General features: G+C 31.6%; 1 protein-coding gene and 1 long non-coding RNA gene across 2 annotated transcripts; both read right to left on the reverse strand.

The window, feature by feature from the left end:
* Positions 1 to 341: 341 nt before the first annotated feature.
* Positions 342 to 9658, reverse strand: LOC105961145 (class I diterpene synthase 2, chloroplastic). Its single transcript, XM_088818720.1, has 14 exons — positions 9493 to 9658; positions 9298 to 9362; positions 8915 to 9197; positions 3728 to 3908; positions 3160 to 3356; positions 2879 to 2999; positions 2693 to 2790; positions 2375 to 2577; positions 2139 to 2248; positions 1909 to 2007; positions 1592 to 1807; positions 1297 to 1438; positions 964 to 1209; positions 342 to 818 (listed from the first exon to the last, which is right to left on the reverse strand). Exons 1-14 carry the CDS (start codon positions 9566 to 9568, stop codon positions 528 to 530), a joined length of 2328 nt encoding a protein of 775 aa, XP_088674846.1. The 5' UTR covers positions 9569 to 9658; the 3' UTR covers positions 342 to 527.
* Positions 9659 to 20869: 11211 nt separating this feature from the next.
* On the reverse strand, positions 20870 to 21630 carry LOC148770487 (uncharacterized). The gene is made up of 2 exons (XR_016031388.1): positions 21139 to 21630; positions 20870 to 20904 (listed from the first exon to the last, which is right to left on the reverse strand). It is a non-coding gene; the product is annotated as an uncharacterized LOC148770487 (long non-coding RNA).
* Positions 21631 to 26793: the final 5163 nt, after the last annotated feature.

The following is a 26793-nucleotide window of genomic DNA, read 5'->3' on the forward strand; positions in this document are numbered from 1 at the left end:
ACCGACCCATTTCGGAACCAAATATTTGGTTGTCAACCATCAACCGAACCACAAAGGTTGGATCGGCAACGGTTTTCAAATTTGAGCAAAAATGGTTTGACGGATGGGTCGGTTTTTAGGCTGGTAATCGACCGACCCAACTCAGTCCTAGCCCTAGTTTCAAGGGTGCAAAGTGCTATTAATTTCTTTTAAAGGTGCAAAGTGCCAAAATGGTATATTTGAAGAGTGCAAAGTGGGATTCAGCCAATACTTTGTTGTTAAATGATTATTATTTACCGACCAAAAGCATACGCATGGTCACAGTATATATATATTCTTGCTCTAATCCATTAGTCCTATTCTTGTGAAATGCATGCAACATATTGGATTAAGGAGAGTGTTTGAGCAAACAAAAATAAGACAATTATCCAGGGGTTTTACACACACAAAAAAAAAACAGTATACATATATATATATATATATATATATATATATATATATATATATATATATATAGACAAAGAAAAGCAATTTAAATCGCATTTGGATTAAATCACTTTTAGGGGTAGATGAATCAATGAACTCATATCGTCCATCATTTGTCGTGGAGAAGTGAATTCATCGCCACTACAGTACACATAATAACCCATCTTGCATGTCTCCAAGAAGACATCTTTGCATTCTTTAGGAAGAATTGTTCCTCTTTGATAACCGATTTTGAACAGTTTTCTTCTGTTATACTCTACCACTTTTCGCATCTCTGAAACCGCAATCTCTTCATCTTTATGAACTTCTTTCAGAATGCTCATTCCGTTTAACTTCCTTTCCTTTTCCTCTCTCTGTGTCAAAACTCATTCATCTTCCAAATTAATTTCATACTATATATATATATATATATATATATATATATATATATATATATATATATATATATATATATATATTTCTGCGTAATTAATATTATATATTGAGATTCGAGGTTACCTTAAAAGTTTGAATATCGTTCAGCAGCCGGTCAACTATGCCAACATGCATGCACATGCTGGTGCATTCTTGACTCAAAATCATGTCGTCCGATAATCTTACACCAATGAAATGGATTGAGGTGAGAGTGCATATTTTCGCACCAATTGTTACCCGACTGAAAGACAAGTACTCATCCAAGTTCATTGTAGCCTCATCCCACCATGAATCCAATTCTTTCATGAAACATGTTAGAAGTTCAACCCACTGCTCGTAGAGGTGAAATTACATTCATATTTTAGTTACTACAAAAAGAAACAAAAAAAAAAAAAAAAAAAAAAAAAGACCAAATACCAGGTTAATTAGATGATGTTTAACACAACGACCTTGCTCCACATAGGCCTTTTCTGCATAATCGTTTACTGTGCGGTACACCGCTTTAAAGATGATCTCAACTTCCTTCGAACCATAAACCACATCTGACTTCTCATTCCACCTATTATTCATCCATCAAAATTATATAGTGTATACATTATCGCGTAGACAAAAATACTAGGTAGCTCGTTAAAACGTGAATGGAAATGAAAAAGAAAAAGAAAAAAAAAATTTGAGTTATATATAGTACTTAATTAGAGAGAAACTAACATACTCTTTTACTAATTGTAAGATCTCGTATGATTGCTCTCTAGAACCGTAGTGATCGAAGAAATCATCGGCACATAATACAAGAAGAATAGTTTTGGCATAGGACAGACGAGCATCGGACAACTGAGGATCAGCAAAAATCGATGAAGCCAGAAAATGGCAAATGTTTTTTACATCTCGTGCGTATTTCAACGTGTCCAACCTACAATCTACGTACCACCTATATACAACATGTAATTATATTTAATACATTAAAGTAGTATTACCCTTATAAATAAATGTATACTGCTTTATTAGCTACTAAATATGTGGCAAAGATACCTCTCAAATTCTTGAAGTTCTTTCTGGTTTTGAGCTTGACCAACATTAAAATCTTGCCTTGAAAATACAAGAAAATCTTTATTGTAGATTGTGGGGCACCTAAAATCAAACAAGGAATTAACATATGCAGTTTTTAATGTTCTTTAGTGTCGTTATTGTTTCACTAGAACAAAATAAAAATAAAAATAAAAATAAAAATAAAAAAATGATTGTTGTTCAAATATCTTCACCTATACGCGGTTTTCCTGATTTGGTAATTATCCACGTCATATAATTCAATCATTTGTCTATTCCCAACGCGTTCTAGTATGCCGTGGAAGTTCTTCAACTCGTATTCCACCTTCATATATACATATATATATATATATATATATATATATATATATATATATATATATATATATATATATGAGTACAACTTTTATTTTTGATAAAATTATATAAATAAATACTAATTATTGATTACCTGTTTTTCCAATTTCTTGTCAAGAATAGTTTTACTCAGCAATTGCTCCTTGAGAAATGTGGTGGTCCAATCATTTATAGCCTCAAGAGTTGTTTCTTCTTCGTTTATTCTTATGTGCGATGCTCTGTAAAGCTCAAGAATCGTACCTACACCAGCCGTTTGCAGGCTAACGTGATCTTTCTCAGCATATGGAGCCAATGCATCTGAAACAAATCAATTTTGATTATATAGTGCCCATGCATTTTAATTTCTTCATCTAATAAACTGAAAAGTAATCTGGTTTTAATTCTATGCCACCACTTAACGAAAAACAAGTACCCGATGAGACCTCAAATCCTCTGCTTCGCAATAGTCTAAATGCCATAGCACAACAACTAATGTCCGCAAAAATCTCTTCTTCTTTTAGTTGCCATAGCCTGTTCACCCGTGTTTTTCATCGGACCATTAATAGTTTGTGATACTACATATATATATATATATATATATATATAAGAACAACGTTACCTGTATGTTTCTTCTAAAATACTATAGAATTCAGATTGAAAGTATCGACCAATTCCCAACCCTTGGATGATGTCAATAAGGCAGAGACGAGTGTATATATCCAACGGGTAAGTATTGGGCACTGTCAGAGATTTCAACAAATAAAACGGGATCATCTGTTGCATGCATTTTACACGATGAATTGTGATAAAACTAATTACACTAGAATTTAAAAGAAAAAATAGTTAATATCCAATATATATATTATTTCTTTGTCTACAACTATTGACAATATTAATTACCCCAAGCCTTGAAAATTATGAGAAGCGATTGCAAGTATTCGAAGCACTTGTTGTCTTGACCGTGAATTACGGCAGCTGCAGTAGTAGCGGGTGAATTGAAAAGTGAGCCATTACTTCTTTGGTGTGTCAATATATTGTCCCAATTGAATGACTCTCCAAGTCCTTCAGCGAAATATTCCAAATTCTGATTTCGTTCACTAGGATCACAAACACCACGATTATATATATATAGTCAGATAAAATAAAAATTAAAGATCAAAGGATTTATGGGATGTGAAGTTAATGTGCTACTAGAGCAACGCCGGCAAAATACGAACTTATTGAGTTGAAATTAATGAGTCAAATCACAGATTAAACATTTATAGAAGTTCCTAAATATGAGGGGCTAGCTATAAGGATGTTATCGTGATAAATTAGATTCAAAATAGACATATATTGTTTGAACCGATCGATAAGGGTGTGATATATCATCATTGATGTGTACTATACGTGATAACTTGTAGATTTCAATTCTTACTTGTTCTTAGTAATGTATGAATGTACACAAAATAGTAATTAATACACTAACCTATTAATTTCCGAGTCTCGTATCCGAGTCATAGAATCGAGTAAATCTTGGTCAAAAGGTAGAGTCAAGTCAAGTTCGTTTGCATGGCATATCATCGTGGGGAAAACAACGTTGAAACCAATTGGAGAAAGTTGATCCTTGTCGCTAGCTGCCCATGTATTTGCCCTTATGAATTCCAATCCTGAAAACAATTAGGCTCTATTTATGTCAAGCAAGTCGATTTCTTGTGTTGGATATTAGTTATCTGTAACCGTTTGAGTTAGTTATTTCAATTAGGTTGTTATTAGGGTCGGTCTATATATATATATAACACATGAGTTTACATATTTTTTGGATAATTACGTGTTTCTTTTCTCCTTTGCACAATCACAAAATCAGTCAAATGTGCGTCACAATCAAAAACGAATATTTTTTGTTAAATTCCATCACAGATTTGTCACTAATTTTGTCATTTATTTTGTGATAGATTTGTGATGGAATGAGTTTATGACGAATTGGTGACCAATATTAGCCAAGACGTTATTTCTATGAAAACATTACGACAGATTTTTGACCAAACTAATTTTCTGTCACAATATTTGTAACCGATAGTTGACAAAACTAATTTTCGTCAAAAAACAACTAATGGAAATGTGACCGACTTTCGGCTCTGACAAAAGTCGTCTCACAATTAATCACAAATTCGTCACAATGGAATTATTATATTCTTTTTTGTTGGAATCAGTCACAAATCCGTCATTTAGTCGGTCACTAATTGTCATAGATATGATATGTCACAAACTTTTCATCACAAAAGGAGAAAAACACATAAAAAAGAGTATGATAACCTTTTATTAATTAATAATTTATAATAGAGAGTTAGTACATAGAGTTGAATCAGTAAAGTTAAAAAAACAAATGTATTTAAAGTTGTATTGGGAATCTAAAGGAACATATAATATAAAACAAATATTTTTTTTTTAAAGTGACAATCATTTTCAGATTTAATTTTTCTTTACAAAATTGAAGATTATTTTTGAAGGTTTGAATAATCCGACAACCCCTTGTCGATTTTGACGACGATAGTCAATGGTCAGTGGGGGCGATCGGAACTTTTTTTGGCGAACTCCGATATCCTATAGCTTCACTAAGACGATTTTTTCAGTGACGTTCATGCGAGTTTGCATGACATTTCCAAAACATTGCTTTGTGATTTTTTGGTTATATTTTATAATATGAATATTATTATATCGTTTATATTATAGGTGAGCTAATAAGTGTAATTTACGAAGTCCATCGATTTAAATCCAAACTTTTCATTCCAATTTTTTAAATTTTAATTTCCGATTTTTTAGAATTGTAGAATTAGTTACTTCAAAAAAATATTGATATTTTTCTGAAAGGGCTACTTTCACCATTAGTTTTAGGGCAATTTGTAAAACACCCTTTAAGTCTAATTTCCTTTCATATAAGGACACTCTTTTTGTTTTATGTATTTTGCTTAAAGTCTTTCGGGCATCTTTGACAGGGAGCTTAGATCGTAGTATAACAACACATAGGGAACATTTACGGGGGATCTTAAATTAGGACCTAACACTGCATAAATAGAGCACTTCACATCACATAGAGAGTGAGTTCTCGGTGTAAGTCGTCCGTCGAAGCTGCTCGAAAAACTTGACATAAATATTAAATATCCGCACTGACTTTTAAGCTATAGAAAATAGTTCTGAGGGACTTTAAGCTAATAATCCCTTAATTTTGACCCACTAATTTGAGAGCAACTACTAGGGGAAACCATAGACACATCTACCTCCCGTGAAGTTCGATATTAAGGAAAATTATGTTATATTTTCGGTGCATAACAATGGACAATGAATTTAGGAAAATGGTCGAGACAAGAATTCGCTTCTTTGTCCATGAAACATTATTGTCCCGTACTGGTGCTCGCAATTTTGTAGCCCAAGATACGACCTTATTTCGATATTGTAGCACTACAAATCTCGAAATCTACGAACACTCAAATGTGTTTTTGAACTCTCGATAAAAGTATGGAAGATAACATTAAAGAATATTTTCGGGCTAAAGAAAGAAGAACTCCAACAAACAAATATGGAATTGAGTAAAAAATGAATTATACAACTTGTGGATTGTGTAGTGTAGGATACATACATACATATATCTATATATATATCTATATATATATATATATATATATATATATATATATATATATATATATATATATATATATATATATATATATATATATATATATAGATAAATTCTCAATAGTTGTGGCCAATAGTCACAACTCTTATGAAAATAATTCATGGAAATATTCCATATATTTTCATATAAATCAAAACACCTCATCTTTAATGGTGATTTTTCACCTATTATTTTTCATAATTAAATACTTTAAAGTGATTTATTAATTTCTCATTCACCAACAAATCACTTTGAGAAAATAAATTTAATCTACTTAAATATTTTACTCAAAATTGCCAACAAATTACACATACATCTCTTGAGGTGAGGTGTAATTACAGCAAGATCCCTCTATTTTCAAAAAAACTACGTACACCTCCCTTTAAGTTTGATGATGGCTAACATCTAACATTGACTTTACAATTACATTTTTATCCTTATATTTCAAACATTACATAGACCTTTAATAAAATTTAATATTTTAACTGAAAATGGAATTTAAACTCATTAAATTAAATATTTTTCACTAATGTATTTTTAAATAAAAAATAAAAATAACTAATAATATTTAAAAATCAAATCAAATAAAAAACAATTAAAATTTCAATATGAAATCAAATATTATTGTTTTACAATTACCTTTTCGAGTAGGGGTTTTTGTGCATAAGTCACAAACCAAACATCTTTATTATTATGCGATTAAGGGCTATATCTCTCACCAATAACTTTAATATTTATTATAAATAAAGGAAACATTCATGTATGTGACAATATCACCCCCAACCCTTTATACCAAATTCTTAATTGTAACTCCAATTTAATCAATTTTGTCCACAAAAATCCAATTTTGACCAAAAAAATCCAATTTTGACTTTTTTTTTCAAAAAAATATTTTTTTCCGTTGGATTCCGGCGTTGACTTTTCGATTTTTTTTTTCTTTTGGATTTTTTTGCCGGTTTCCGGCGTTGACTTTTTTAAATTTTTTTTTCTGGTCAATTTTTTTCCGCCGCCAGATTTCGGCGTTGACTTTTTTTAGTGTTTTTTTTCTTTTTTTACGTCCGCCGCTAAACGTTGACCGTAATTGTGCTATCACTGACAGTAAATTAACGTAATTATACTGTCAATGACAGTTAATTAACGTAATTGTATTGCCGTTGACAATACATTTATGTAATTGTTCTGCCGTTGAAAGTAAATTAACGTAATATTTTTATTATTTTTTGTTATTTTTTTTATTTTGTTTGATTTGTTGACAAGTCAACGTAATTATATTACTGTCGTTGACAGTAAAATAACTGTAAACACAATAATATTACTGTATACAACATCAATATTATTATTTTTTGGGTTTTTTGTTTTGTTTGAGTTATTCACTGAGTAACGTAATAATATTACTGTCTATTATTGTAATATTGAAGTAAACACAATAATATTACTGTGGTTGACAGTAATATTACTGTTGTTTATAGTAATATTGATGTCAACCACATCAATATTATTATTTTGTTTGGATTTTGTTGTTTGTTTGAGTTATTCACGGAGTAACGTAATACTATTACTGTCTATTATTTTAATATTACTGTGATTGACGGTAATATTACTGTTGTTATGGTAATATTACTGTCACTCACAGTAATATTAATTCTTTTGGCTTTTTATTATGTTTACATTTGTTGAACGGTCAACATAGTAGTATTAGGGCTCGTTCGGTTACCGCTATAAGGTTCTACTGACTAAATAGTAGGGGCTAATAGCATGTTCGGTTGGTAAGATTCACACTTTTTCAAACCCGCTACTAAAATCAAAGTCCGCTATTAAATGCTACTATTTCTTTAAATTAGTAGCACCCCTCCCCCTGAGATTAATTTAATAGGGGGTGACTAAAGAGGAAAAAGGCAATTTTATCCTTAAAATCATATTTTATTATTGTAAACTAAGTGGTTTAATAGACAATTCATATATAATAACCGATTTTAACAAATTTAATAGAAAATCTAATCTAAGAAACCGAACATGCTACTAATTAAATAATTAATTAGTCAGTAGGGAGTTAATCCAATCTCATGTAATCCAATCTAATCCAATATAGGTAACCGAACGAGCCCTTACTCTATTACACAATAATAATGAGTTTTGTTGTGTTAATATTATTGTGCTAGAGATTAATATAACTATATTATTGTGTTAAACTGTAGTTTAGTTAATTTTACTATGTTTAACAGTAATATAGTTAACATAACTGTCAATCACAACAATAATGTTGTTTAAACGAAGAAAAAAAAATGTTATAGAAAGAAAAAAAAATCGAAAAAGTCAACGCCAGAGACCGGCGCGTTGACCGTCGATCAACGCCGGAAAACGGTGGTTGAAAAATCAGGAGAGAGAAAAAAAAGTCAACACCGGAGACCGGCGTTGACCGCCGGTCAACGTCAGAAACGGCGAAAAAATCCGGAAGAAAAAAAAAATGAAACTCAACGCCGGAATCCGGCGGCAAAAAAAAATTGAAAAAAAAATGTTTTGGGTCAAAATTGAATAATTTGTGAAATTTGGGGTCAAATTGAGGTTAAATAAAGTTAATGATGAAATTGGAGCATATTAAAGTATGAGGGGTTATTTTAGTCTTTTACAAAAATCTTTACCATATGTTGACATATTGGTAAATAAGATTTTTTATATGAATCTCTTTATAAATAAATAACCATTGATGACTTATTTGTAATGACCCAATTCGAGTAATTTTGAAGTGCTCACCTTTTCTTGTGTGTGCAAGCAGGAGGCCAAAATTGGGGGCAAATAAGTAAATGAATATTAACACTAACGTCGACCACAAATAATATGGATTATTTTATTACGTTTGATTTGATAGTTCAAAAATGTATCCGGTACAACCCCAATAGCTCACGAGTGTAAAATGAACTTAACCGTAAATAAAATCACAAGACCGGTGAAACAAGAGAAAAGAAACAAAATAATGGTAAAACCAATGTTGTAGTAATGCACCTTTTTGGAGTTGTTGGTGGCCAACGTTCCATTTGCGGAGGGCAAGCAAGCATGCGAGCGTGCAAGAAAGTGAATCTTTAACGATAAATTGATGACCCCACGACCCATCTGGGTTCTGGTTATCAATGATCCAATCTAAGCACTCCGGGAAACAAGGATTGCCGCTGGAATGCTCTCTCGCCGGCACCATCGCCACCCACGCCGTGTCGTACGCTGACGGAGATATTTCGACCTTTTCATTTGTAATCCTCTCTCTTATTTTTTCGATTGATTTTTGTAAACTCTACACTTACATGTTAGTTTAAATTGATGAGGTTATAAATAAGGTATATTAATAATAACAAGAAAGGGAGAAATAGGAATCTAGTTATATATGAACTTACTGTTGACTTATTCAGGCCGCATCTGACGGTGATGGCTGATTTACTGATGATGGGAAATCCACTCGCTGCAAAGTAGAACAAATTAAAATCAATGCAGAGGTGGGATATTTGATTCATAGGACGGATTTGAAAATCGAAAAATATCCAACTGTGAAGATAAGATATCCAAGAGATTGAAATGAAAAACAATTAAACCTGGAAAACTATGTCTGCTGCTTCCAATCCCATTGTCTAAGAAAGGGAAAACCTTGAGGTACAACCCGAGTGACATTTTTCTAGTAAAAAACTGTTCCTTGTACGTTTAATATGCTGAATATTTATTTTAATATATATAGGCCAAAACGGAGCAGTTGTTACATCGGAACTGCCATATATATATATATATATAGTCAATGACCGATGGTGGTCTTATTATATACTTCTCTGGACCGGGTTATAATTTATAAACGAATAAACAAAAAGACCAATAAATGCACTGAAAAAATTTGGGTAGCCGAGGCAAATATAATAAGGGACAATTGCAAATAAGTCAGTGGTGGACAACTTATTTCAATTTAGATTCATCCTCAAGTATCTTTTAATTTTGATTTCAATTTCTTACTATCCCCGTTGTTGATTGCTGGTGTACAGCATTGACTTGGTCTCCAGCATTGAGTTTATTTTGACTCCAATTTCGACTCAAATTTGTCTACTGCCATTGCATATTAAAAGAAGAGGAAAGTAATCATGATAAAATGTGAACGTATTTTGTTATTGTGAGAATGATCGTATCTAACTAGTGCTTGTAATCAAAACTTAAGATTTTAGCATAATTTTAGTTTTATTCTCAAAATATATATATATTTATAACAAATCGAATCCTAAATCATATGAATCTAGAGGATGTTTGGTGTTAAGGGTATATTTATACACTTAATTGAACCTTTTAATTGGAACTTTTGGTGTGTTTTAACGATAATTGGTGCTTAAAATGGTTATTATTTGTATTTTAGGTGCAAATTGAAGAATTGGCAACTTATGGGGTAAAAACTGCAAATTCGGAGAAAAAGTGGGCCAAAAGTGAAAAAATCAGAACTCCGAAGAATTAAAGACCCGGCCGTCCGGATTTAAGAAGGAATTCTCGCACGGCTGTCCGGATGAACGAAGTGGCGCAGTGAAGGAATTTTAATTACACAAGGAAACCGCCCTTTTATATTTTTGCACCCTATTTAAAGGTCAAATAGCACACAATAAGGAATCTATCTTTTATCTTTCTACACGCTATCTAGGAGCAGAAGAACGGGGCAACGAAGACGTAGACTTGACGAATCTTCACCATAGTTCTCCTCTTTTTATTTTTATTCATAGCTTTTATGATTTTTCGTATTTTTATTATGCGTTTCGTAGAGAACATGAGTAGCTAAGTTTTTATCCTAGGATTTTGTTGGAACCCTATGTGGTAATTCGAACCTCTTTTTCTACTTTTATGCAAGTTTAAATCTTCGATTATTTCTTCTATTTTGATCTTAATTAGCGCATGAACGTGGCTAATTTATGTTGCTATTAGTTATTGTTAGAATTGATTGACATGTCGTTTTAATAATTAGAACAGGGATAGAAGAGCCTTCGAGTAGTTTTCACCGGATGAGTGTGTTAATTGCATGTATTATCGTAGACATATAGATAATACCTTAGGTAGCCGTTTACGAGACTTGTTATTTAATGCTTTATTCATACTAGGTTTGCATAGACATATAGTGAATCGTTTATGAATAATAGACTTATAATACACGCGACAGCTGGTTATGAGTAATTTCGTGTCTTGGGTTAATAATTGGGAATCGTAACTTGCATGATAGAAGATTAATTGGGTGAAGAATTATCGCATAGGGGGAAGATAAAATCCTAGATCCGTTTTTATATTGATATTTTCTCGTGTTTAATTGCTTTCTTAATTAGTTTAATTGTTTAATTGATTAATTTGACAAACTTGCGTAGGCTGGATAAAAATCATAGTTGTTAAAATTTGGTACTTAGGATTAAATAATTTGAGTATTCCCTGTGGGATCGACATCCGACTCTCACGAGTCCAGTTTACTACTTGTTTGCGATACGTGCACTTGCGTGTTGGTATTTAGCACCCAACAAGTTTTTTGGCGCCGTTGCCGGGGAATACGGCTAAATTATTTATTTATCCTAATATTAAATTTGAGCAATTTTTCTTACTTCAGCCATTTTATTTATTTTATTTAATTATTTTATTATTTTGTTTTAGGTACTTTTTATGCGAAGAAGACACGACACGATCTTGCTACCTCTCGATCCCGAAATTGAGCGAACGTTTTGTTTTGGGTAATTTTTTTTTGTATGATTTGTTTACAAGTCGACGTAATTATATTACTGTCGTTATAGTCGTTGACAGTAAAATAATTATAAACACAATAATATTACTGTCAACCACATCAATATTATTTATTATTTTGGGTTTTTTTTTGTTTGAGTTATTGATGGAGTAACATAATAATATTACTGTATATTATTGTAATATTACTGTGGTTGACTGTAATATTATTGTTGGAGTTTTATTATGTTTACCTTTGTTGAACGGTCAACATATTAATATTACTGTACTACACAATAATAATGACTTTTTGTAGTGTTAATATTACTGTGTTAGAGATTAATATAGCAATATTATTGTCTTAAACTGTAGTATAGTTAATTTTACTATTTTTAACAGTAATATTGTTAATATTACTGTCAACCACAACAATATTGTTGTTTAAATGGGGGCAAAAAGATGTTAAAGAAAAAAAATGAAAAAAATAAAAAAATAATAAAAATTTTAAAAACGTCAACGCAAGAGACCGGCGTTGACCGCCGGTCAAAGCCGGAAATCGGTGGCGGAAAAATCAAGAAGAAAAAAAAAAATAAGGAAAAAAAGAAAAGTCAACGCCGAAGACCGGCGGTTAACGGCCATGATGGACGAAATTGTCCATAAAATTGTGTTTTGGGTCAAATTTGAATAATTTGAGAAATTTGGGGTCAAATTAAAGTTAGATTAAATTAAAGGATGAAATTGGAGTATATTAAAATGTGAGAGGCTATTTTAGTCTTTTACAAAACTTTGGATCATATGTGGACTTTTATGTAAAATAGTTTATTGTCTGGACCCCTTTATGAATAAATATTTATTGATTGACTTATTTGTAAAGTGTCCTATTTATAATATATATAGAGATGGGCTTATTGACAAAAGAGATACAACCGCTAAACCTAGAATAATAAAGATGGCCGGTCAGGAACTTATGCACAAAACCCCTTCAGTTTTTATTGAATTATGTAATCTTAATTTAGCAACCAAACACTCTAAAAGGTTAGATAAGACAAAATAAGCGATAACATAATATTTGCGGTAGACCCGACAAATTATTGGAGATACTAAACATCAAACATATTACATTTCAATTATTTAATTAATAATAACTAATCTCCTCGATCAAACGAGCCCTAAATGTATTATAATTAACTTTGGTGTATCAATTTTATCCTTGATCAATAATCATTATTCCTAAAGAGAAGACATGTATAATATAATCACTGGCGGTAGTTGCAAGGGGCAGGGGCTGTTGACCCCCAAGAATTCTTTTTTTCCAAGTATTTGGTACTTTATTTTTTCAATATTACTTTTGTTCTCCCAAAATTTTTGTAAATATGTGTTTTAACTCATTATTATTTTTTTTTTTCTCCATAATCTTATATAAATTATAGATAAATATATCATATTTAATATAAAATATAAAATAAGATGGTTAAAACTTGTATTATTTTAAACAAAATTTATGAATATTACTTATTTTTGAATTTTTTTTATTGCTATGAATCTCCCAAATATTAAGTGCAATACATTATTAGAATAATTTGAATGATTTAGAATTTTTTGTGATGATTAAAATATGAAATACATATAATATATATGATATTGTAATTAAAAATTAGTAATATAAACTTAAGTTTTGCAATGTTTTGTGAACATATATTTTTTTTTCGGGGCGCTGCCCCGAATCTCAAAATTTTAATTAACCCTCCTATATTTTGATCCTGGTTCTGCCCTGGATATAATTACTTTTAGAAATTAGGTAATTTTATAATTGTTTCTAAATCGAACTAAGGGCTATTTAATGAGATTATTATTATTTTTTTCTTTATCTGTTTCTCGATGTATAAGTGAGACAGTCGAGGAGTAAAAAGACATAAATGAAATGAAATAAGCGGCGTGTTACCTTCTAAAAAAGATAAAAAAAAATAATAAAAAAAATAAAAGAAAAAAGCAGTGTTACAATTTTTTTTTTGCATTATGCTTCAATAAGTAGTATATATGTATATGACTCTCATCACGTAATATTATATTATTTGATTAGTATTCAACTACAAGCAGGTCTGCCAAATTATTATTTGTTGAATATTCAACTAGCAGCAGTGCTGCCAAATCATTTCTTTAATTCGTTTGTTATTTTTTTATATTTATTCTTTGTCACTACACACAACAGCGCACGGTACAACTTGCAGTCTTGCACGTAACACAATAACACATCCACGCTGTAAACAATAAGATATTATGGGAATAATTTTCGCTCAAAACACAATAACACATCCACGCTGTAAACAATAAGATATTATGGGAATAATTTTCGCTCAAAAAGTCTTGCCCTTAAATTAAGGAAGGGGCTATTACCAATAATTAGTAGTGGCAATCGAGCCATCTCACCTAAATCTGGGTCCCGCTCAAGCTCATATATTATCGGGTTTCGTTATTATACGCTTAAGTTTACATACTATTGGACCCCATTTGTATAAGTTCAAACTCGACATATGTATTTTTTCGGATTTCAGGTTTATATCAGTCCTCATTACTATATAAACAAGTAATAAACAAGATTCACCTTTATTGAAGTCCATCCAAATAAACTCTAAACGATCTTAGTAAGTTATTGGAAAAACTAATTAGAAACAAGACCGAAAGAAGTAAAAAAAGATTAGTAACTCTTATTATTGGAAACATATAGTATTCCCAAATCTCGGTCATAAATTTCAACAATCGAGTTTCAGTGGATATGTTGCATTTGATTCATAACTACCCGCCACCACTTAATTCTTTTTATTTTTTGATTTTTTTTTTGGTGTAAAATAAATTAATCTTATGCGCTAGTAACTTGTATGTTGATCATAATATTAAAATAATAAATATATTATATATTTTATTAATAATCTAATTGGTCGGGCCTTATTTGGATTGAGTCATAATAGGCTCAAACTCGACTCATAAATAAATCGTGTTTAGTAAAATGGCTCAAACTCGACGCGACCCACTAAAATGTAGGCTCAACTCAATATAATCGGGCTGACCAACCGGGCTTCGGTTAGACCCAACTCGATTGTCGATCCTACCAATAAGTCCATCATGGGTTACCTATGCATATTTAATTTCATTTCAAAAACAATTTTATAAATGAGTCCACATAAAGTTAAGAGATGTGTAAAAGGTAAAATATCCTCTCATGTTTTAATATGCTATAATTTCATTCATTCAACCTCAATTTGATATTAAGGGAAATTGTTTTCTTTTTTTTTTTTTTGACGAAAAGGTAATTTATTAGGCATAATTAGCCAAAAAAGATGGAAGGTTTACAACTAGAATTGACCATAATAGCAAGCTCATGGGCCAAAATATTCCCTCGTTAAACAAACGAAAAGTTACAGTGAACAAAAGAAGTAATTGTTAGAATAGTAGATTAAAAGTCTCGCTTTTAGCTACATAATTTTATTATTGAATTAAAATAGTATATTATCCTTTTAGGAGAATCTGCACTAGGATATTCAATGCATTTAATTGATTGTTTGTTAATTAATTAAAAGCATAAGTCTAATATTCTAATAGTATTCGAGATGGTGTGCTACGACACACAAAAGATCATTTCGAAAGTCCGTTTAGAATATAAAGTTAATTGTTCACAATTTAGATGAAATTGGACTAAGCATTGGTAAAAGATTGTAGCACAATATTTAAGTGATTGGTCTTGATCATAGTAAACAAATAATAACTTTTTTAGCTATTGTTTTGACTTATTGTGCTAGCACACCTGACATGTGTTGAACCGGACAAAGTGAATTAATTGTTTCATCACTGTTCATAAATGAACTGTATTATTTCTAGTTGACAGTAAAATACCTACTCTCTTAATCATACACATTTAATTGATGATTTCTATTTTGATGTCACAAAGGGAGAGATTCCTATATCGAGTCAAATGGCCCCTAGTGCGTTGGGTACAGACGTTAAGAATAAAATAAGTGGAAATTAATAATCGAAAGGAATCCACATCTTTGAAATATGCAATTGATAATATCCTTTAAGTAGCTTATAATATTTGTTTATGCCAAGTCCTGGCCAGCTGGATTTCGTATCCGACGTACTCAAATAAGTCAAGCGGTAAAACTGATCATGAAAAGAAACCATATAATTTATTTAGCAGTGAATAAATTATTTGGTAGTTATAAGATATCTTAATGTAAGGAGAATGTAAGGAATGATCACCGTAGCTCGAATGTAATATTTGAGAATTTGTTTCCTTAGTTCTTTCCTGGCACAACTCTATTTAGTGCGCTATATATACAAGACTTGGTTGGAGAGAGAAAACGGATCTCACAATGAGCTGTACACGTCCAACACGTTTAAGAAGAATAATTTTTTCTCTTCTTCTTTTCTCTCTTAGTTTATATAGATTTAGATTTCTTCAAGTACAAGTCCACCCTTGTAGAATAATTATTAATCCGGGATATACAATAGAAGATTATAGATTTTTTGACCAAACTACTATTCCCAAAATTTCTGAGCAGTCCTGCCAAGAAATTCTCCATAAATCAACCTTTCATCTGATAGGCTTGAAATTTATACAGTAGCTTCCTAACCCATAGTACTATAATCGCCTGACAGGTTTCTCCATCAGATTAACTATCTCGGAGATATCGGTGAAGGAAGAGGGCTGGAAATTTCTGGACAACAACTTTTCGAGGAATGGAGGCTTGGTGTGAATTCTCGTTCGTGCGCCGATGATAGAAATGAATCCTAACGGAAAACGTAAGTTGCTAGATTAAATTTATTCCACGTTAACGGATCGAATCAAAGCATGTTAATAAAATCAAAACCGGCTAATCTAGAATCTCTTGCGAATTTTCATTGACTCCTGGGCATCACATCCCAACAGTAGCAAGGTGTAAAATCTTTTCCACATAAGCGTCGAAAGACGAACAACATTTTACACCAGATTTGCTACATATTACATTTCTATATTATCTGATTGTTTGTTTAAACAAGATGGAGAGTGCACACCGTGCATCGAAGAGTTCGTTGCAATCATCGACATGAGCTATTGATCCTGTGCAAAATCAACTTGATGTGCAAGTTGACCTTCAAGCTAATGAATTGAAGGTAAAAAATGAGAGAAGAAGAAAAATCAGAATGTACGGTACTTTATATCTGTGTTTTGGTGCTTTGATATGCAACGTATTACATAATGCATTGGACCTTTTGGATGAAGAGTGGAACACATGATCTCCGATGTGCATGTCAAATTGTAGTTAAAATTGCGGAAGGAGATACTTATTACCCCCAACAGATACATCCATTCTGGAGAACATTGACCGTTGAGCCGATGGCAATTCTATACCACCATCATGATCATCATCACCATCATCATTAGCCACCATCTCCTCGTCATCATCGCTGTAATCATTAGCCACCATCTCATCGTCATCATCGTAGCATTCTACAACGGAGTACGAACATGACCGACTTCAAAATCATCGGCAATAGGTACAGAAGGCCCGACTCCGACTGCAATAGCTTCTTCCCTCGCACTCTTCGCTGCCTCTAATGCTCTCGCTTCTTCTCTTGCCGTCTCTTTCCTTCTATGATCGGATGCAAGAATTACCCGATCTCTAATACAATCCGAATCATCCGGATTTTCCGACTTCCCACCCAAAGCTTTCATCAAAATCTTACCTTTTACCGCAACTTGACTCGTTAAACTTTTCCCTCTACCTCCGGCCATCTATAATTTAACATAAAAACTGAATAAGTATTTAATTAAAAAAAAAATTATATTAAAGTTCTCGTGTGAAACGAGAGAGCAGATATATTCTGCTCGTAAGAAGGCACGCGAGAACAATAGATATGCTCGCGTGTTTTCACAAGAGTAACAAAAATTAAGAAAAAAAATTGAAAAGCAATTAAAAAAAATAGAGCTCGTGTGTTCGTAGGCAAGCTCGCGTTGTTTGACAGGAGCACAACCCTCCTTGTTCGCCTAATAACACACGAGCTCTAAGTTTTTTTTTTTATTTTTTCAATAAAAAATACGCATTTATTCAATTTAAAAAAAAAAATCAAACATTCATCTTCCCGCGTGTTCTACACGAGTAACTCCACTGTGCTCATGTAGAATCACGCGAGTACTACCTGAGGCGCTGTTTTAGAAAAAAAATCAATAGTCGTAATCTACGTAACGAAACAATCAAAAAAATATAGAAATTACCTCCGATCTGTTGTCGTCCCGGTCAGGATCTGAAACCGAATTTCAAAAGCTTGAGAGAGTTTGTGAGAATTTTTACCTTTTGATTTTTGAAGAATGGTAAAAAGAGTGCCTGCAAGTTTAAAAGGTGCCTGCACAAATCATCTCGGAAGTTATTTTGTGGAGGGTGTAGGGACTTTAATTTTTAAACTTAGATGTGAAAATGATGTTTTCTTAATCAAGATAAGTACTGGGTTACGTAAAATTCTTAGTGGATTATGTAGTGGATTAAATGAACTTTTATAGTGGTTTTTGTGAATTTACTAGTGAATTACGCTATTTCGTAGTCGATTACCTGATTTTTCTAGTGTATGATGTGATTTTGCTAGTGGATTTCGATAAATTTTGTTGCGAATTTTCAATGTTTTTATAGTGAATTTTGATAAGGTTTTTAGTAAATTTTTATTGGAAAGACAATTTTTTGAATGATGGATTGATACGTCTTTGTCTTCTATTTCTTAATTTCATCTTTTTGAGCAAGCGAAGTGATACCGATGGGGTTGCTAGATTGGATGATGCTAGGGTAGCTCTAATGCCGTTTGTCTGGGCAAAGGCGTTTTTTGTGCTTATGTGCTATTTTTGAAAATAAAAGAAAGAGATTGTAGTAATTTTATTAGAATTGTTAAAGTCGTTTTTTATTTCTCTTTGCATAGCACATTGTTTTTTTGGTGTTTTTTCTTTTTTTTTTTTTTTTTAATCACATATGATTTGCTTGTCTACATTTGCTAAAGTTAACTCCAAAAGTTTCGTACCGAATTACATTAATTTAGTGGATTACATTAATATTGTAGTGGATTACGTTAATTTCATAGTGAATGTACGGTAGTTTCATAGTGGGTTTCGATAAATTTATAGTTGATTTCGATAAGTGTGCAGTGGATTCAATTTGATAAAAAATATAAATAAATATTTTTTTTTCTTAAAAATACTAAAAACAATTATTTTATTAATCATAATTAATTTTTTTTTAAATTGGCCATATAAATAAAATATCTTTTATTCAAAAAACTGATTTGTTTTTGCAAAACCAATTCTTTGTAAAAATCGAATTATAAAAAAGACTATTAAAATGCCAAAAATAAAAATAAAACCATTTTTTTAAAAATCAAATTGAAAAAAAGTGAAAATATAAATAAGAAATAACTAATTGAAAAAAAAAGGAAAACTTAAAAAAAATGTATAAAAACAAAGAAATACAAAAATGCACTAAGTCGGGATAATTTAGGTAATCTGCATGTAAGAGCATCTCCAACCATCCCACTTTTGGAATGCTATCTGCTAAAAATAAATGATTATACCGTTTATGAACGAAAAATTGAACTCCAACGGGAAAGCTAAATTTTACCAGGTCAGCTAAAATCAATTGTCCAGCTGCTATGTATACACCAGCTAAATGAAAAAATAATAAAATAATAACAAAAGCAGTGGAAAAAAGAAGACTTCCAAATATAAAAATTAATTTTGGTTTGTAGAAGAAATGAAACTTCCGCTACCAAGTGCGACATATTTATTCTTAATATATGCTTATAATATTTTATTACCAATATTTAATTTTGAAATTAATTATTTAAATATTTTTTATTAATATTGAGAATTTGATATTATAACTTTTTTATTTCTATTTATGATTAATTCTTTGGCAGATTGTATAATTTATAAATACCTATTATAATAGGAAAATTGAGGGGTAATTAAATATAATAAATGGTATAAATATAGGTGGTATGATTGGAGTGCAAAATTAAAATTCACTTGCTAAAACACTGTTCCCCACCAATAATAGATATAACAGTCATGTTTTTACCTCACAAGGTTGGAGATGCCCTAAGGGCATCCACAATGGTGCTCTCTAAATCAACTCTCCAAACCGTGGGACTCATATGCCACATACTCACATTCATCCTCTTTTAACTACTCAATAGAAGTGGGTCCAACTTATACACTCTCCAAAATATTTTTTGCTCCAATGGGTACATTTTGATCATCTCTAAAATAGCTCTCTAAATATTAAATTATAATAAAATATATTCATTATTAACATAAAAATTAAAAAAATAATTACTTAAAATTCATATATTTAATTAATAGATAAGATATAATTCTTTGATTACTTTAATTTTTAAATTACGCTATCTTATTTAATATTTTATTATGTTTAATTATGTTGTGAGTTTCATTAGTTTATTTATTTGTCTATTTTCATATACAATGTATTAATTATTAAAATTTATTTATTATTTAAAAATAACATAAATGTTAAAAACATAGAATATGATATTATAAAAATGTTGGAACATCCCTCCAACTATAGGCATAAACAAAATAAATCAAAATTTACGAAAATGCATGGAAATTAATTATCAGAATCCGTAAATGTTGACTTATTTTTTCGTTCACGACTTATGATTTCTCTTTGTTGTTATAGAATCCAAGTTTGTTGATCAATAATCCATTTTTTGCCTTCAAGTGTAGGTGCTGACTCGGGATCCATCATCATTATGTCTTTCTCAAATCTTTTCTTTTCTTGTTCTTGCATTGCTGCAATTCTCATCTGCTCGGTTTCTTTTTGAGCTTGTAGCCTCATTTGTTTTGCTTCCATTTTGGCTTGTAACTTTTGTTGTTCTCTTGCAGTTCTTCTAATGGCTTCTTCTTCGAACTGACTTGAAGCTTCTTTTCTCATACTAGAAAACTCCTCTACAAATAAGTCCATGGAAGGAAATTTTTTCTTCTTTCTAGGACATTTTACAGTTTTGCGACCATTAGGACGTGCTGGTCCAGTTGAACCGTGATTAGATAGTCTATCTTCATCATCAAGACTAACTGCGGTTGGAGTTCCGGTAAGGGTTGATTGCTCAGCTGATGGAGTTTGTGCATTAGAAGACTCTCCAACATCATCATCATCCAAATTAATTTATGTCCTTTTTCTTTGAGAAGTCTTTTTCTGTTTTTTTCGTTGTTCGTTGACATGATGGTTGACATGATGGTGCCATTTCGAAGTGTCCTTCAGAATTAGCCAACAAGTATCCCACTTAAAATGATGATTTTCACTCTTGAAATATAAATTCTTCGTTGCTCCCATCTACAAATAAAACTTGAAATATAAATACCTGACTTTAATATATATATATATATATATATATATATATATATATATATATATATATATATATATATATATATATATATATATATATATAAAAGTGAATGAAATATAACATTTTTTCTATTTACTTACATTATCTTCTGCATTGTATCCACTTGTAGGATCCCGAAAATTTGTTAACGCTTTGTTGAATGGTTGACCATCGATTCATTAGCCCAACTAAATTTCTACAAATATCGGGGTTTAAATTATAAATTCCATTGTGATTCGATCCCACAACCTCCCTCTCTGTTGATCTGGACCAACTGCGGCATCTTCAGAAATATGCAACCAAGCTTTGCACAATACTTCATCCTGTTGTATACTCCAGTTTGGCATTCGCTCTCTATGTCCCTTTGCTTTAGAATTATTCTTACTTGATGTATTTGAAGTACGCATCTGCTCTTGAGTTGGAATTTGAGCTGAACCTGCAAAAACAAAAGGATTGAATGGAAATTGTGAAAATTGTGAAAAGGTAGAATAAGGATTAAATGTTTGAGATTCATTTTGTGGTGGTGGATTCGTATTAGGATTGCAATTACTGTATGGGTCCATGATTTAGATGTAAAATGAAGATGAAGGGTGAGTTTTCATCATTAATATAAGACTACTATTTATAGTGGAGAAAATAATCCACCCATTATCATAACACTTTGCCCTGAAAATAATATACATATTACCTGCAAAAATCATGACACTTTTCCCGAAAAATCAATTCAATAAATTCAATTCAATTCAATCTTATCCCTGCAATATTATCTATCTTTGACTTTGCAGCAAAATAGCTTACTGCCTATGATAACACTTTTGTTTTCTTAAAAAAATAATTCAATCAATATCTTATCCCTGCAAAAAACCATCATATCTCTGCAACAAAATAAATCAGCCACTATGATAGCACATTTTCCGAAATATCAATTCAATAAATGTTCTATCCCTGCAAAAAAAATAAATTGCTATCTATCTTTGACTTTACAGCAAAATAGCTCACTCCCTATGATAACACTTTTTTCTAAAAACTCAATTTAATCAATATTTTATCCCTGCAAAAAATGAATTCAATCACTATCTACCATATCTCTCCAACAAAATAATTCACACACATACACTATGATATCACTTATCCCTAAAAAATAATTTAATCAATATCTTATCCCTGCAAAAAAAAAAAAAAAAGAATCACATGGCTTGTTCCCGAGAAATTAATTCACTCCATAAACTTCTCATTGGCCTTGTTCCCCATTCAAACCAATTTAAACTCATTATAAAAATAGTTTCTTCATGTGAAAAGTTATATCAACTAAAAAAAAAACAGTATGGATTCTTCATCTGGATGATTTCCAGAAGATGAGTTAACATATTTTCAATCATCAAGTTCTTCATCCACATCCTCAGAGGACGAAGAGCTTTTTTCCATTCGTATGAGGAGAGATACTCAAAATATGCTTAATTGTATTCCTATAATATATCAAGCATATGCAGACCAATTATCCCATCGACGGTATATTAATCGTGATCGTGAAAAAAGTCATCAACAATTATGGGATGACTATTTTTCTGATAATTGCACTTATCCACCGAATTTTTTTCGCAGACGTTTTAGGATGCGTAGAGAGTTATTTCTTCGCATCTCGAATGATCTTGAAAATCATAACTCATACTTCATTCGAAAGAGAGATGCTCGTGGCCGCCTTGGTCTATCCTCTATTCAAAAAATAACTGTTGCACTTCGTATACTTGTTTATGGATTTTCTGTAGATCATTGCGATGAATATTCAAAGATTGGGGAGACGACTGCAACAGAGACATTAAAGACATTTTGTTCCTCGATCATAGAATTCTATGAGGAACAATACATGCGATCACCAAACGAAGATGATATTGCCCGTTTACTTCAAGAAGGTGAATCGCGAGGATTTCCAGGTATGCTTGGTTCTTTAGATTGTATGCATTGGGAATGGAAAAATTGTCCAACGGCTTGGCACGGCACACACAGAGGCCGTCATCATAAACCGACTTTAATTTTAGAAGCAGTTGCATCCCAAGACCTTTGGATTTGGCATTCATTTTTTGGAACGGCAGGAGGTAATAATGATATTAATGTCTTAGATCACTCTCCACTTTCGACCAACTCATACATGGTAGAGTGTCTCCAATTAATTATACAGTGAATGGTCATATATATACAATGGGATATTACTTAACCGATGGTATTTACCCCAAGTATGCAACTCTCATTCAAACTATTCCTCATCCGACCACTTCAAAAGAAAAATTATTTGCTCGAAAACAAGAGGCTGTCCGAAAAGATGTAGAACGTGCATTTGGTGTTTTACAAATTAGATGGGGCATAACACAAGGACCGCACGCTATTGGTCAAAAGAAGATCTATGTGAGATAATAAAAACTTGTATTATCCTTCATAATATGATTATTGAAGATGAACGAGAAACTGAATACGACGTATGGACACCTTTGCCAGAAGAAAATATTTTTCCTCCCGAATATGGTCGAGATCCATCAATTCTTGTGTCTCACATTTCGGCACGTCTTGGTCGAATTCGCAATCGCCGAACCAATGATGTCTTGAGATCAGATCTTACGACCCATTTGTGGAATATCTTTGGAGACGAGGAGGCTTAAATAATGTACTTTTCAATGTTGTCTTATTTTCATATGTAAGTTATAATTTCTTTAATTTTGTGTGTTTGTATCCGTAATTTATTTTGTAATGCTCTGATTGGTAAATTACAATATATAATTAGCTTAGTTTATGATATTTTATCTATTAATTATAATTTGCAATATTATGTAGTATAATAAAATATTTATAAAAAAAATCATAGTACATTATAATTTTGTTTTTAATTAGTAAATGAATGTAATATTAATTATTTTTACAGAATCATAAAAAATAATATAGTTTTATTATAACATTGCAATTTTTCAAATTAATTATATTTAAAACGTTTTACATAAATAATACATAGAGGCTAATGAAACCCTTTTTTTCTTTTTAAATAATAATAATAATAATAAAAAGCAATAAAGAATTACAAGGGAACACATGGGCCTACAAGTGCTGGCTAAATGACTCTATAACTGTGGAGATGGGTTTGGGCACTCTCCAACTTTGGAGAGGGATAAAGAGCAAAAAAAATCTCCACTGCAGCACCCTCTCTCTCCAAAATTTGGAGATCTGACACTAGCAACCCCTTTAAGGAGTCCACTGTGGATGCTCTAATGGATTTATGACTTATATGTATATAATTTATGCGACTATTACAATAGGGAACTTCATTAATGGTGTTTTGTCAAAAAGCCCCTTAAATTAATGGGGTTATTTTACATACCCCTAGCCACCAAATAAACTAGGGATAAACTCAAACTCAAATCATCCTTTGACATACCCCCTGAAGAAGCAAAAGTATTATACTACCCTTATATGCAATTTTCGGCCAAACTGCATTCAACATTTATGGTCCTGCATTTATCATTTTCGCTGATTTATTTATTATTATTTCTTTTTTTTTTATTTTTTTTTATAAACCTGTTTGTTATATATATATATATATATATAATTTTTTTTAGTTTTTTAATTTTTTTTTAAATTAAAAAAAAAATAATTTTTTTTTTTTAAATTTCTTTTTTTTTTTTAATTCTTCTTTTTTAATTTTCAAAACAATATGTTTACAGTACTGAAAATAACTACATGTAACTATAGTACCTATAGTAATTCATAGTTATGTTCGTTTTTTTTCCCCAAATTTTTAGTCGATCAATTGTATACACACACGAATACTAGCTTATACAAAATAAATTCATAAAAACCCAACAAAAATTTACAAATTGACATATTTTTATTATACATCACATCATAACCAATAAAATACAAATCGAAAATACACAAATATACGCATATGTAACTACATGTTACTATAGTAATGTACAATAATGTATACAGTCTGTTGAACAAATCAGATGTAACTTCAAAAAAAAAATTGTAACTTCAAAAAAACAAAATTGACACTTTCAAGGAAAGGATCAATGGCTTTCATTAATCTGCAATTGCAAAATCAAAACATAAAGAAATTACTTTAGTGCAAATCAACAAAATTTGAAGAAAAACATCAAAACACTCAAAAATCAACAAACACTAAGAGATCGAGGGATAGAGAGATAGGTTATTGCTGGGAAATGCTACAGATTTTAAATCAAACACCTCCCCCCCCACCCCACCCCCCCCCCCCCCCAAAACCCTAGACGCCGCTAATAACCACCCACGGTTCCGCGCGCCCACAAATGCAAAAAAATATAGAAATAAATCTGAAAACATAAAAATAAACGAAATTACCATCAAAACATAGATCCCGACGAGAGGAATCCAACGGTGGGTGGCCCGTCAAATTTCGACGGGTGGAACACAAAATAAAGCTCCGGCAAGACCACCGTCCTCGAATGAAAAAAAAATTGCAGAAACATATCAGCGCTCGAAACTGAATGAAATCACCACCAAAAGAAAGAGCTCGACGAGAGGAATCCAACGGTGGTTAAACCATCGAATTTCGACCACCGGAGAGAGAGTTATGGCTCCCAGAAGCAATTTCGCTGGTGGGAGGTTTGTGGAGGCGGGATTTTGAATGTGGGAGAAGAAGAGAGAGACGACTGTAGTGGCTAGGGTTTAAAATTGATTTTAAAAGGGTATTATAGGGACTTCAGGGTGGCCCAGGGGGTATATCAAAATATTTTCGAAATGAGGGGGGTTTCCCCTAGGATGCAGTCCACTTGGTAGTTAGTTCTATACAATTTGGAAATGAGCGGGTCTACAAAATAATCCATAAATTAATATTAGAGTGTTTTGTCAAATAGTTCCGTAAATATTCTGGTGTTAATTATACTGCGTGTTGATTGGAGATGGGTCTTCTATGCCTATTTCCGCAATTGGTGATTTTTCTGTCAAACGAAATAATGCTACATTATCTCTCAATAATGTTTTATTAGTTCCAAAAAAATTTACTTTCTGTCGGCCAACTTACACAATTTCATGTTTACTGTGAGTTTTCTAATATTAATTTTTGTATTAAGGAACGGGAAACATGACATGCAATGATAACAAGAACACACAAGGGTAATCTCTATGTCGTACCCACTTCTCCAGCATTGTACTTCTCCCATCGGGTTAGGTTAGATTTGGCACTGCAGATATTTGGCATAACCATCTAGGACATCCTCAATATTCAGCTTTACGTATGCTTAAGAATAATGGCCTTATTGATGTAGTTTTCGATATTATGCTTGTTTGGTTGATGATTTTTCCATGTTAACGTGGATTATATCTTTAAGCAATAAATCTGATTTTTTTTATGCATATCCTGCGTTTGAAAAGTATGTTGCTCGACAGTTTAATAATCAAATAAAAGTGTTCCATTCGGATGGAGGTGGTGAATTCATCAATTTCAGGTTGTCGACTCACTTTCGTACAACATGATTTTACAGCAGGTATCATCTCCCTATACCCCTGAGTAAACCGGTGTGGTAGAAAGACGTCATAAGACTATAAGAGAATTGGGAATGACTAGGTTGTTTTACTGTAATGCACCTTTGCTTTTATGTATAGAAAAACAAGACTTGGGACCGTGTTGATAAGCCTCATCATCAAAACCTTGTAGGGTTGCAAGTGGATTTTCAAAAGAAAGGCATTAATCACTGGAGTGGAGTTGCCTACATACAAAGCAAGATTAGTTGCTA

This window comes from Erythranthe guttata, chromosome 5 (assembly GCF_056151865.1).
Source record: "Erythranthe guttata isolate IM_541 chromosome 5, IM_541, whole genome shotgun sequence".
NCBI classification, from domain to species: domain Eukaryota; kingdom Viridiplantae; phylum Streptophyta; class Magnoliopsida; order Lamiales; family Phrymaceae; genus Erythranthe; species Erythranthe guttata.

Bases quoted from the DNA above. Each gene is read 5' to 3' on its own strand.
- LOC105961145 (XM_088818720.1), bottom strand. From the start codon at position 9,568: ATGTCACTCGGGTTGTACCTCAAGGTTTTCCCTTTCTTAGACAATGGG. The intron at 9,363-9,492 runs GTTTAATTGTTT...TCTACTTTGCAG, and splicing joins CAGCAGACATAGTTTTCCAG to CGAGTGGATTTCCCATCATC. The intron at 9,198-9,297 runs GTAAGTTCATAT...ATGTAAGTGTAG, and splicing joins GCGGCCTGAATAAGTCAACA to AGTTTACAAAAATCAATCGA.